The sequence below is a fragment of the Cylas formicarius genome, unplaced genomic scaffold (genome assembly GCF_029955315.1).
Source record: "Cylas formicarius isolate icCylForm1 unplaced genomic scaffold, icCylForm1.1 PGA_scaffold_10__41_contigs__length_53128322, whole genome shotgun sequence".
Lineage (NCBI taxonomy): Eukaryota > Metazoa > Arthropoda > Insecta > Coleoptera > Brentidae > Cylas > Cylas formicarius.
In genome coordinates, this window is record NW_026844214.1 from 35,295,298 (window position 1) to 35,307,471 (window position 12,174).

Below are 12,174 nucleotides of genomic sequence, written 5' to 3' on the forward strand. Positions count from 1 at the left end.
TTTGCAGAAATAGATGTAGAAATTGCAACGGGCTTTAGTCAAAACCAAAAATACTTAAATACCTATAAACAAATTGAAGATAAAACAATTTGAAATACTTGCATGGGAAACTTCTTTTACGGTGAATTACTCGTTTTCCGCTAATCCGCTATTAGCATGCGTGTTGATCATTGTTGTGCTTAACCAACCCGGGAGAGAACCGGAACTTGGTGAAACTTTATCTTCGCGTTTAGTTTCAGACGGAGGCGTCATGCCGACGTGAAAGCTTTACTCGGGCGCGAAAGCTTTGATTTCGAAATTTGTCGAAGTAAATGAGGAACCGTTAAAACAGTTTCTTTCGAAAGTGACAAGATGGACGTGATTACGTTATTGTAAGTTGGTCTTCTATCATTGGCAGCAGCAAGTCGTAGAGCCTAGTAAGACTATAGCGGGTACCTAGGACATTTGAATCGGTATTTTTGAATCGCGTGCTTGGAGCAAGTTTTTCCCTTGAATTATTTAGGCGTTATAAGGGTTTTGCTCTTCGCTGAACTTGCGATATCGCTTGGTATACTTTGCAACAATCGCAGAATTCTTGGGAATTATATTCCGGGTCACGAAAATCACCGTCGTTCCTGCGTTGTTCTGCAATGAATATGTATGGAATTATTTACGTGTTTTTTTGACCCCTCAAATAGATAATATATGTTATATTTAAGTTTAGTTAGAATTTAAAAAATTAAGATTTAACTGAAATTACTTGGGAAGAATGAGTTTTTTGATATTTTCGTGTTAGTAACATTGTTTCATTATTTCGACTGTAACGAAATTGGTTTTGTTTTAAAATTTTTACATAAATAATAAGTATAATAAGTATTATTATGGGACGATTCTTTGTCTCCGAATCTAGAAAAGATATCAAAAAAACTGAAAGACAAAAATTGTATGGATCCAGTTATACTTACACTTTTATTGTTATATATACACGATGTTTGTATTTTCTGAAAGCACATGTTATATATTTAAGGTTTTATATATAGGTTGTTCAAAAATTGACATTGAAAATTTAAATGAAAAACTAATTAAAAGTTTTTTTTTCGTACTTTCGCATTATAAAAATGGGTGATTTTTTTTTATAAGTTTGCCAATTTTATAAAGTTATCAACAATAAATTTATTTAATTTCTATGAATGTTTAACAAATTAAAATTAAATTTGCATTTGCCCAAAAAGGATCCAAATAGATGAAAACCGACATGAAACAAATAATAAATTATCAAAAAGCAAAAATGGTGACGTTTCTATTGTGCTAGATGTTTTTTTTGCTACTACGCAAATACATAAAAATCGTATAGAATTTTTACAAGAGAAAAACATTTTATTGATAATATTTCGAAATTTACAACCTTTTGAAATAGGCAAGCTTTTACAAAGTCAAAGTTACAAATTAAATACGATAGAATTATAAACAAGATTGTTAGTTTTTGGTATTGATTTTTAAAATATCAACACAGTAAATATATCCCCATATAAAGGAAACAACCCCAAATACTAACCTTTTCAGTCGAAGAGATCGATCACTTTTGACATAATATTGACAATATAACATCTTAGTATAAGTGGATGCAAATAACTTTTGTGTTTAGGTTTCTTTGATATTTTTTAATGGTTCTGAGATAAGAAGTCATTCCATAATAAACGGGATACCCGGTATCTACCCATTGACATCACAATAAATGTACAGCTTTATGTTTAGCTTTAAATACAATACAAAAAAATGTAGAGTGTGCAGTACATTCACTTCCCGCCAAGTACGACTAGGACGTCAAATAGTTTCGACTAGACATAAGTGATTGTTTAAATAAAACACTGCAAATCACATTCTATTTTTATGTTATTAATGAATGTTTTATACTCAAGATTTTAGAGTTTTTGTATTTACAAATATGATAATTGTTTGTATTTTTGTCGATTTTTTAAAAATGTGACATTTTTGCGGATTGCATTGTGCATTATTGTTGTTCATGAAAAATATTTATACTATTCCAATTGTGCTAAACAAAACTGAAATTTCTTTGCCTTGTTTGAGCATATTATATCATAAAATTAGTCAATTTTAAAATAAAACTTTCATTTAAAATAATTTGTAATTCATGTAATAGCACTAACGAGAAATAAATTAAATTATTAAAACGTATTATTCAATTTTATATTAATATAAAATATATTATTATTATTATTATTATTATTATTATTATTATTATTATTATATTATATATTATTAATATTATTATTATTATTTTTAAAAGAGGAAATGCATCATGCACGAGTTGCCGTGTTTTATCTGGGCAAAACAGTGTGGGCCTCTAACCCACTAAAATCTCTCTATTTCTACACCCTGCATCGCATCCATGGAACCGTCCGTGTTTGATTGATATGATCATGGATGGTAGATTGTCTAGTCTTCTGAGATTATTCTTAAATCTGTTGTCTCGCCATATTGTTTTTTCTCTCCTCTTTCTACTTCTGACTCATTATGGTTTTAATCATATCGTGTATTGTTTTCCACTGCTCCTCATTTTCTAGCCTTTTGAGAACTAAATTTCGAGGATCCATTATGCCACCTAGTGTTTGGTAGGTGTTTTTTCGTACTACGTTCCATCTCGCACATTTAAAGATTGTATGCTCTACGCCGTGTATTTGCATTGCAATATATACAGGTGTCAGTTGTATCCTATCCAAACTGTTTGGCATATGCCCTAAAACACACATGGCCTGTGATGGCTTGTGTTAGATAATAGTCAGTGTGCCGAAAAGCACAATTTACCCAGTCTTCTATGTTGTTTATAAGTCTTTTAGTCCATTGCCCTTTTGTATAATTATTTTCCCATCTATGTTTCCAGGTTTGTATGCTTTCTGTTTTTGCAGTCATCTTTGAGTGCTTTAGGTTGTGAGCAACTGTTCGTATACGTATGGCCTGTCCTGAGAAAGAAGGTCGATGGGCATAGTCCCCGTTATAAATTGCAAAGCGGCGGTCGAGACGGTTCTATATGCTGATGCCACTCTGATTAGCATTTTTCGCTGGACCCTGGAGATTTGTTATGCTTTAATGCTGTATACCATATGGGTGCCCCATACAGGATAATACTCTCCACCACTCTGCATAACACCATTTTCTTGACTCAACTAGGTCCTCTTATATTTGGCATCAGCCTTGTTAGCCTTGCCTCCCGATCTTTTCTTTATTGTGTTTTCAATATGTTTTTTAAAGCTAAGCCGTTCATCCAAAGCGATACCTAGATATTTTACGGTTTTGCTTGGTTGTATTTCCACCGCACCCAGATTGATTGGTATGTGGTCTCTCTTTCTTTTACATTTTAGGATGAGCATTTCTGTTTTTTGCGGGGCCAGCTGTAGCTTATGCGTCGTCTCCGGCATTCGTTTGTATTTCTTGATAATACGTGTTCGTTTTCAGCTGTCACCACTAGTGCCAAGTCTTGGCTATGTTCCACAGTGTTGGCCCTAGAACTGAGCCCTGTGAGCCCTGCACGTATGTTGATGTTTTCACCTTTTACTATTTAGACCTTACGATTTTCCAGGTAACTGGAGATCAAATTAATCAGGTACTGGGAGATGCGTCTGTTCTTCAGTTCTCGTATAATTACTCCATGGTTTGCTGAGTTAAATGCATTTTTAACATCCAGCGTTACAAGCACACACCACGGTTTTGTGCATTCTCTCGCTATTTTTATTACAGTGCTCAAATGCTTGGATTGTTGATTTTCCTTTACGGAAAACAAATTGATTTGCATGAAGATCCATATTTCTTTCGATCTCTTGCTCAAGCCTTGTCCTTATGACTGCTTCAAATAGCTTACTGATAGTACTCAGAATGCACAAAGGTCTGAATGCCGATAAGCTTTCAAGGGGTTTATTCCCTTTCAGTATAAAAACTATTTTTGCGAGTTTCTACTCTTCGGGAAAGATTTTATCTTTTAACAGCGTGTTCAGGACATTTAGAATATGTGTTGGTACAGCTTTTACCGTCTCCTTAATTGCTTCGGGCGGAATACCATCTGATCCTGGAGCTCTGCCATTTTTTATGCTCTGCGCAGACTCGTGTAGTTCTTCTAGGGTCAAAGGCTTCACACCACTCACTGCTGGTGTTTTGACTCCGCGCGGGAACAGCTCCTCAACTAGGGCTTTTTTCTTCGTTAAGTCTAGCTCGTATGGAGTGGAAGTTTTCAAGCTCCTCGTTACAATTTTATACCCATTTCCCCATACGTCGTTTTCCAGTTCGTTGCACAGTGCTTGCCAGTGCTTCTTCTTTGACGTATTTATTTGCGCATCTCTCTCCTTTCTTTTCTCTTTATCTTTCTTTTCTTCCTCTTCTGCATTTTTTTTTGCGAAGTGAGTCTCATTTTTCTACGCAGATTTATACATTCGGCTCTTGTGTAAGGAATGTCAGCATTCCACCAGTATGGAACTAGTGGGGATTGGTTTCTACTCTTTTTAATAGAACTGTCTGTATAGGCTCTTTTAATCAGCTCTGTAGTCCGTTTGTAGTCCATGTCTGACGCGTTTTCAGATTGCACTAAAAATTTTCCAGTCTATTTCTATTTTTCTTCTTTCGTAAATAGTTTTGGCCACCTTTGCTCCACGTAATTCGAAGTATATGTATTGACGGTCGCTGAGGTTTTCAGCTGTTAATACCTTCCAGTCGACGATATCTCTTGCTATTTTGGTTGTAGAACAGGTTACATCTATGAATGATTCGCTTTTGCCCCTAACAAATGTGGGTGTACCTCCAGTGTTGTGTATGACGAGGTTTAGTGCAGAGAGCCATTCTAGCCAATAGTCTCATCTTGCATCTGTTTTGGGTGATCGCCATTGGGCCGACTTTGCGTTTATGTCACCTAGGATGATAAATTCTTCAGCTTTTTGCTTAGCGTTATTCATTATCTTGTCCACTTCTATTTTATACCTTTCTATTGCAATGTTTGGGGAGATGTAGCAACAGTAGAGCCAGCAGTCTTTTAATTTAAAGCACACGTACCCTTCGTTACACGAGACATTTATTACTTCTGTCTTTTTGTTGATATCCTTTTCTTTAATAGTAGCGTTGGCGAAGTCATGTGCTGCCCGCGCCCGCCCTAGGTTTGTCTGTAGCAATTTAAGGCCCATTATTGTTTGCTGTCCCTCCCTTTCTCGAGTCACTTAGTGATTTCATTCTTCTTCATCTGAACTCCTCTACAGCTTTTCTAAAATGAGGGCATCTAATTTGATTTACTTTTATATTGCATTTCGTGCAGTGGGGTGCATTTTTGCATTCTTTAGCTTTGTACCACTCCTTTCTACCGTTCAAACATGCACCGGTTTGCCTGATTGGGGCTTTGCAGTCACGTTTTACGTAGCCGTGTTCTAGGCAGTTAAAACAGCGGATTACCGTTACCCTTTCATTTATTTTGCAGTTAATCCAGCCTATTTTTATTGTTTCTGCTTTTATGAGTGTAAGCGCTGGCTCTCTTGGGATTTCTACTGTTGCAGTAAGTTGGTCGTACTTGTCAGGTCTCATTGATTTAATTATAATTTTACTCCCATCTAAGTTTGTACTCATTTTTAGTGCGTCTATGACTTCAGATTCAGATGTTGCAATAGAGCGTAATAGTGTTTTTCTTCGTTGTGACCTCGCAGTCGTGTATTTTTCTTGAATCTCTTTTTTTAAGTTACTTGCCATGTAGTTTCCACCCCCAACGGTAAAGATTAGGGTATCATTAGCAGTTTTCCTGATGGTTTTAATTTTTACCCCTATTCTGTTAATGTCCACTTGCTGTTTTACCTTTTTCAGTAATATTCATATGAATTGCTAGCCGACTTTACGGTTACAGTTTCGTTTCCTAGTTTCTTCTTTCATGTCGGTCGGTTGTTCTTTTCTTCAATAAGATCATCTGCCTTTCCGGGCACAAAGCATTTTATTTTTATATCACCGTTGTGAAATAGCTACTCTAGAACTTTTCTGCAGCGGCTTCTATCAAGTCCCTCTGGGAATGCAATTGATATTTTACTCCTGTTCTGTTCGTACACTAGCTTCTTAAAATCTTCAGCTAGTTTATAGAACTCCTTCGTGTCATTTACCCCGTCTTTCCACGTCGATCCCACGACTTGTGGTAGCTTTTGTAATATTTGCCATATATTCCATGTGTTTAATTTGTCTGAGTATTTCTTCGATTTCTGGATAGTTATTTATTATTGCTTTTGCGAGTCCTTTTTTACCTCTTTCAGCGGGGTCCACTACTAGCGCTATATCGTCCGTGTGGTTGTTTTTCATAGGGTTTCTTGCTTCTACAGTTGTGCTCTTACACACTTCTTCTGCCCAGTTTTGATTTAAAAGTCCTGAAAGGTCTTCAAATTTGTTGCTATTTCCTATGGTTATTATTATTTGATCTGTTTCTCTGTTGTGATCGCCTACACTTACTTGTGCTCTTTTGCTCGTCATTTCAGGTTTAAAATGTACTTGTACTCCAGCATCTACCGTTTTATTTTGTGTGTTTGTTTCATCCAGTGACTCTCTGAGATACTCTTCTTGTTCGTTATATTTCCTTATAATATTTTGTACATGGAAATGGACATCTTTAATAGTGTTTTTTATTTCTGTGCTAGTGTAGTCTGAGCAATAACTTAATAATTTCATAAGGTCTTTTTTTTGTACACCTCTATTGTTTTGCATACTTTGTTTTGAAGTGGGAGTATCTTCCCGTTTCCTTTTGGTATTCTGTTTAAATACATCGTCGTCATCATTAGACTGGACCATGGTATCAATTTCTTTTTTATTAAGAAGAAGACCCATATTCTGGCGAGTGAACTTCTCCTTGCAAATGGATCCCCGATGATCTGCCAATTTTCTGGGTCATCTACACTTCCTTCTTTCCTTGTTTCTCCTTTCCGGTCTCCAATTTACTTGCACTTGTTCTCCTGTCTCTTTTTCTGAAGAAGTTAGCTTTCTCACCTGTCTGAGAAAATGGATGTCCAGTAGCTCCTTCCTGCGCCTCGGTCTGGTACACCACCGCAGACGCTGCACAGTCGTTGGCTGACGGTTAAGGGGGGGGGGCTGCCCGTACACCCACCACACCGACCGGAACTGGGGTCTCCCTCCCCTGCTCCGTAAACGTAGTACTCTTCGTTTGTCCGTCCATAGAAAAAGAAGGCTGTTCGTCGCCGGGTCTTTATTAAGAACTGGTTCCAGAAGAAATAGCTGTGAAAAGAGAGACCACTAACCTTCGGAAACCTAATAGCATTGGGGTCGGAAGAAAACAAGAGTTGGCTAAGGTAAGCCAAGAAGACAGAAAACAGAAGAAGAGGATCTCACCCAAGACTAGTTGAAACAAAGTGAGGAAGCTAGCTGGGGCACCTCGGGACCGCCGCTCCCGTACTCACAAGTGTTAGCCGCCGAGGGAATTATTATTATTATCATTATTATTAATCTTATATATTATTAGATTCCGAAGTTGGATGGTGTCGGGTGCGGGGTATTACTCAGACGATTAAAAATGACGTAAATACTCAGTTACTATACGTACATTTTATTTAAAGAAATTAAGTTTTGGTAGAATTTCAACATCATTAAGTGACGATACGCTGGATATCACAAAGTTCCTTTATTCTACGGATATATTTAAGCTTAGCTGTTTTGAGTAACGCGCATTGCGATGCTTTGATGAAAATGCATATGAATTTGCATACATATTTACCGCTGGTATTATAGAGGGCTATTCACGAAAACTTTTCATTACAATTTATTAAGTTGTTTTTCAGGCAAAAATTTCATTTCTTGTAGCAATAAGTGGTGGAGATTTTATCAGTTTTGATATCTGTTTTTGATTTTTTATTTTTTAAATACATTTCCAGTATATTTTAATTTGAATTATTTTTTTAAGGCAATATATTAGTTGCAAGTTTTTAACAATATTCTTTATTATTGACGTCATTTTCGCGGTCATTTTTTAAAAAGTTTTCTGTAAGAAAACCATTAGCTTTGATATTTTTGCTCATTTTGAGCTACTTATTATTTATTTATTTATACATAGACATTTATGTTATATCACCTGTTGAATATTACTCTGGAAAAATTGCGGTCAAGAAGATAACATTGAATTTAACAAATCCTTATTACTTTTGACAATGCAGAAATAGAATTTTAGTTCTGTTTTAATTCTCGATACAGAGATTTGCCTAATATAATTTAATAGGGCATAGGTTCTTAAATAATATAAGCAAATCACTTCTTCACCAATAGCAAGCAACAATTAACATTTTTTGAAATTGTTTCTGTTGATTCTTTTATTAAAATGTTAATAATTAATACATAGTTTCACTAGGGCAAAACTTGAACTTCATTAAATATTAATTTTACTTAATTTTCCAGTGAAATAGAAAATAATGATATATTTTCAAGAACAATTAAAAGGAAATGCTATCTATCGTAAATGATCCTTGATAGATTTTAAAAGTTGTTTCAAATCTAAAAAAACACGATTTCACTGTGTATTTAACTTTGCTGAATCTAGTTCATTCTTTTTTTTTCAGAATATATATTATGTTAGAGTCGTTACAAATATGTTATGGAGGAAAAATGTTATATCAGCCAATATCATCCGACCTAACGCAGCACTGCATCTGCGAAGATGTAAGCATTGAAGATCATCTCTGTCATTGCCAGGGTCAAGATTTTAATGATATACCACGAAACTTGCCGAATAATATCAGTATTTTGTAAGTATTTTAAAGTACGTTTTAATGAAAAATAGGTTAAGGTGAAACCTTAAAAAACTATTGTGTGATATCCAAAGAATGTATGGTTTGATTGATTAGTTTCTTTCTGTTTGTAATTCTGCATGATGTCAAAGAAATACATTTTATTATTTTTGTGTATAATATAAAATGTTTAAACCGTGCACTCAGCATTTAAGCATTTTATGTCCAAATCTGTTTTAAATTTTTTATATACTGAAGAAATATTTAGGAAATTTGCAAGGAGGACTTGCGATAAATTATATTTTATATCCCATTTCTTATAATTATTTTTTTAAACTTAATTATGTATTAACTATTGTTACCATGTTCTATGGCCAATAACCTCTTTACAATTAGGGTTTTTGAAACTATCTGTATAACATGAAAATAATTTTTAAATGTAACTAATATGTAATATAACTTCCATAATCCTGAAAATGGCATTTTTTGTAGGTTATTTTGGTTGTACTTATAGCACGAGGAATCATGGTATAACAAATTAAATTAATTTATTTAGCTAAACACCTTTTTCTTAAAAAACAAAAGTGGAAACGAACAAATAAAAATTTACCTATAAAAATTAATTTCATAATTTTAAACCATAAAAGACATTTCCAAAAGCTTACTTAGCCTTCACGAATAAGGATATTAAAAATGCGTATTAATTTAAAAGTTACGACTGCTTTAATTTGCAATTGTCTTGCAATATTCCGCCTTTTACTTGGTTTTTCTTAAATTAGTTTAATTTTAGTTTGCATTGGGCAAAATTAAAAGCAGAGAAAGCTGCGCTGTTTAGAAAGAGTACTTCAGGTTTCAACTAAAACAAGTTTCAATTTTTGCGTTTCTTTAGCTGGAATTTTTACGTATTTTTCCCACAAGATTTATTTTTCCGATTATTGAAATCGTAAATAAATTCTATTTGGGACATCTGAATTTCTTTATATTTCTGCTCTGATGGATTGCCGCTCTTTATTTGTGTTGGAGGGAATATAGTATATTAAAGTATTTTAGATCTCCTTTTATCGGGCTCCGATACGAAGTATATTTTATTCTATGTACTGCAACTAGATCGAAGAAGAAAATGATGCAGGTGCCAGATTTATTACATGAAGCTCTAAAAATTATCCTCTTAAATATTTTTCACATGTTTTGGTTAGTTTTTTAAAATGTTTAAATATCAAAAACTGCGTCCCTCAGCAAAATTGTCACAAAAATTACGAACATATGAAGAAGAAATCGCGACCCTGTTTTGATAAATAACTAATGAGAGTGAATATGGTCCTATTATGTGGATTGCACGAGTGACATATAACGTGATCATCAGAACCAACAAACATCAAAATACCATCATTTTGTTAAATACTATCGAAACGACAGTATTTAACAAAATTGGCGTCTTAAAGTGACACTTTGCGCAAGTCAGGTATTTAGAGAAAAAAAGTTGTTTACAAAAACCAATGGTTGTAAGACTTATTAAAGGGAGCAAAATGGAAAAATACTCTCCCACAACTATAGCATTTCGGTTAGGTATCGTTCGTCGCTATTGCACAATATGACGTGCTACATTTATGATGAGCATTTGTTTTTTGTTGCAGATCGGTCCAGAATGCCGGCCTGGAAGTTCTGAAAAGCAATTCTCTTGTAGAATATGCCGATACGTTGCATGAATTGTAAGTATTCCTGCAAGAAAATGGTACCATTATAAGCGTTAATAACTTACTTATAATATTCTAATTATTATAGAGTTTTCGTAAAAGTATCCATTGCAAAAATGTTCGTTTCAACGTCATTTATTGTTTTGACAGGAAAGCATACTTTTGCATTTTTATTAGTATATTATGTAATTTAATGAGTTTGTTTAGCCACAAGCGAAACGCACCGGAACAAGTGTTTAATAAGTGAGTGTCTGAAGAAGTTTATAATTTTAATTTTTACACCCACCGTTAGTTTTTGGGTACGTTTTAGCAAAATAGTAAGAATAAATTCACTGAGTGACATGTGATCTGAACATCAGAACTGAAAAACGCCCAAATACTATCAGTGACCATCAAAATCGAATGTCCGAAGTGACTTGAAACAGTGAATAATAATAATAATAATAATAATAATAATAATAATAATAATAATAATAATAATAATAATAATAATAACAATAATAATAACAATAATAATAATATTTATTTCGCAAGAAAATAATACAGAACGTATCACAAAATTTAGCCTTATGGTTGCAAAAAATAGTTGAAAATAATTACAAAAAGTTCAAGTTCAACCCCTAGATACTGAAAGTAATATTCAAATAGGTACTTGAATATTAAGAAACAATAAATGAAAAAGTTTTCTAAAGTTGGAAATAAAAATAGTATGCGAGGAAAAAAAAACTAATAAAAACATTACAAAAAAAAAAGAAAAAAGAAACAACAAATCCCGCTCTGCGCAAAGTCGCCCGCTACACACAATCGTTCTAGAGAAGGTAGTTTCTATAGGGACGTTTAAATAAGTTTATGATTAAGCATTTGAATTCTCTCCGAACTCCATTGTACATGCTATAGACATTATAAGAGATACTTCCTTAAAGGAGGATTAGTTAATCTGGTGAAGGCGATATATAGTCACAAAATCTTAACTTCGGAGTATGCTTATGTCAGTACCAAAGCTAATTTTACTATAAAGTTACTGGAGACATTTTTTTCAATATTATATTATAAAGTAGAGTAACTGAAAGGAATATACTCCTACTTTCCATTGTTAGTCACTTATTTCTTTAAGTTGACGTCAGACAAATCCAAACATTGACCATATACAGAATCAGAAACATTAAAGTGACCTTAAAACCAACGAATCAGTCAACCTTGTTACTTTCGAAGAATCGATGAACACGTTTTTTTTGTCTGTTTGTCTGTTTCTCTGTTCCCTGTACTCCGCTTCTCTGTAGACAGGGTATTAATTGGCTATAAATTTTGAACGATAAGTGTCCGAAATTTGAAGCTATCCACTTCAAATTTGGCAGGCAAATAGCGTGTGGTCCCCTAACGGAACCTATTGAAATCGGGGAGGTTGCGGGGCCGGGAAATTAAAAAAATAATAAACGCGTTTGCATAGATCTAAAAAGAAATCATTTCTCGAAAACGGTGTACGAGATCAAAAAAAATTGAATATCAAAAGATCCGCAAGACCCAATGTAATAGACTTTTTTTTAATGTACATTGTGTGGCCAGTATTCGCAAAAAACTGACAGTGAGGTTTCTCTTTTAATGAAAATATATCATAACTAGATGATTGCGATTTAGAAGTCAATTTGTGTTACACCAGAATATAGCTCATGTAGTCAGCTAAGACTTTTGCATTTAAAGTTTTTACCGATTGCACAGGGTGTTCGCGATCAAGTGGCGCAAAGCATTTTCTA

At 34.0% G+C, this 12,174-nt stretch overlaps 1 protein-coding gene across 2 annotated transcripts in view; it reads left to right on the plus strand.

Moving 5' to 3' along the window:
- LOC132700455 (lutropin-choriogonadotropic hormone receptor-like) overlaps window positions 1–12,174 on the plus strand; it is a 57,179-nt gene that overhangs the window by 3,595 nt on the left and 41,410 nt on the right. Inside the window, exons 1-3 of one of the 2 annotated variants that reach the window (XM_060667785.1) lie at window positions 245–371; window positions 8,562–8,747; window positions 10,364–10,438. In XM_060667785.1, coding sequence (XP_060523768.1) covers window positions 352–371; window positions 8,562–8,747; window positions 10,364–10,438 — 281 coding nt within the window. In that variant the 5' untranslated portion in view covers window positions 245–351. Of the gene's footprint in view, window positions 1–244; window positions 372–8,561; window positions 8,748–10,363; window positions 10,439–12,174 lie in introns of those variants that run through there. The other variant, XM_060667795.1, reaches the window with a different exon arrangement.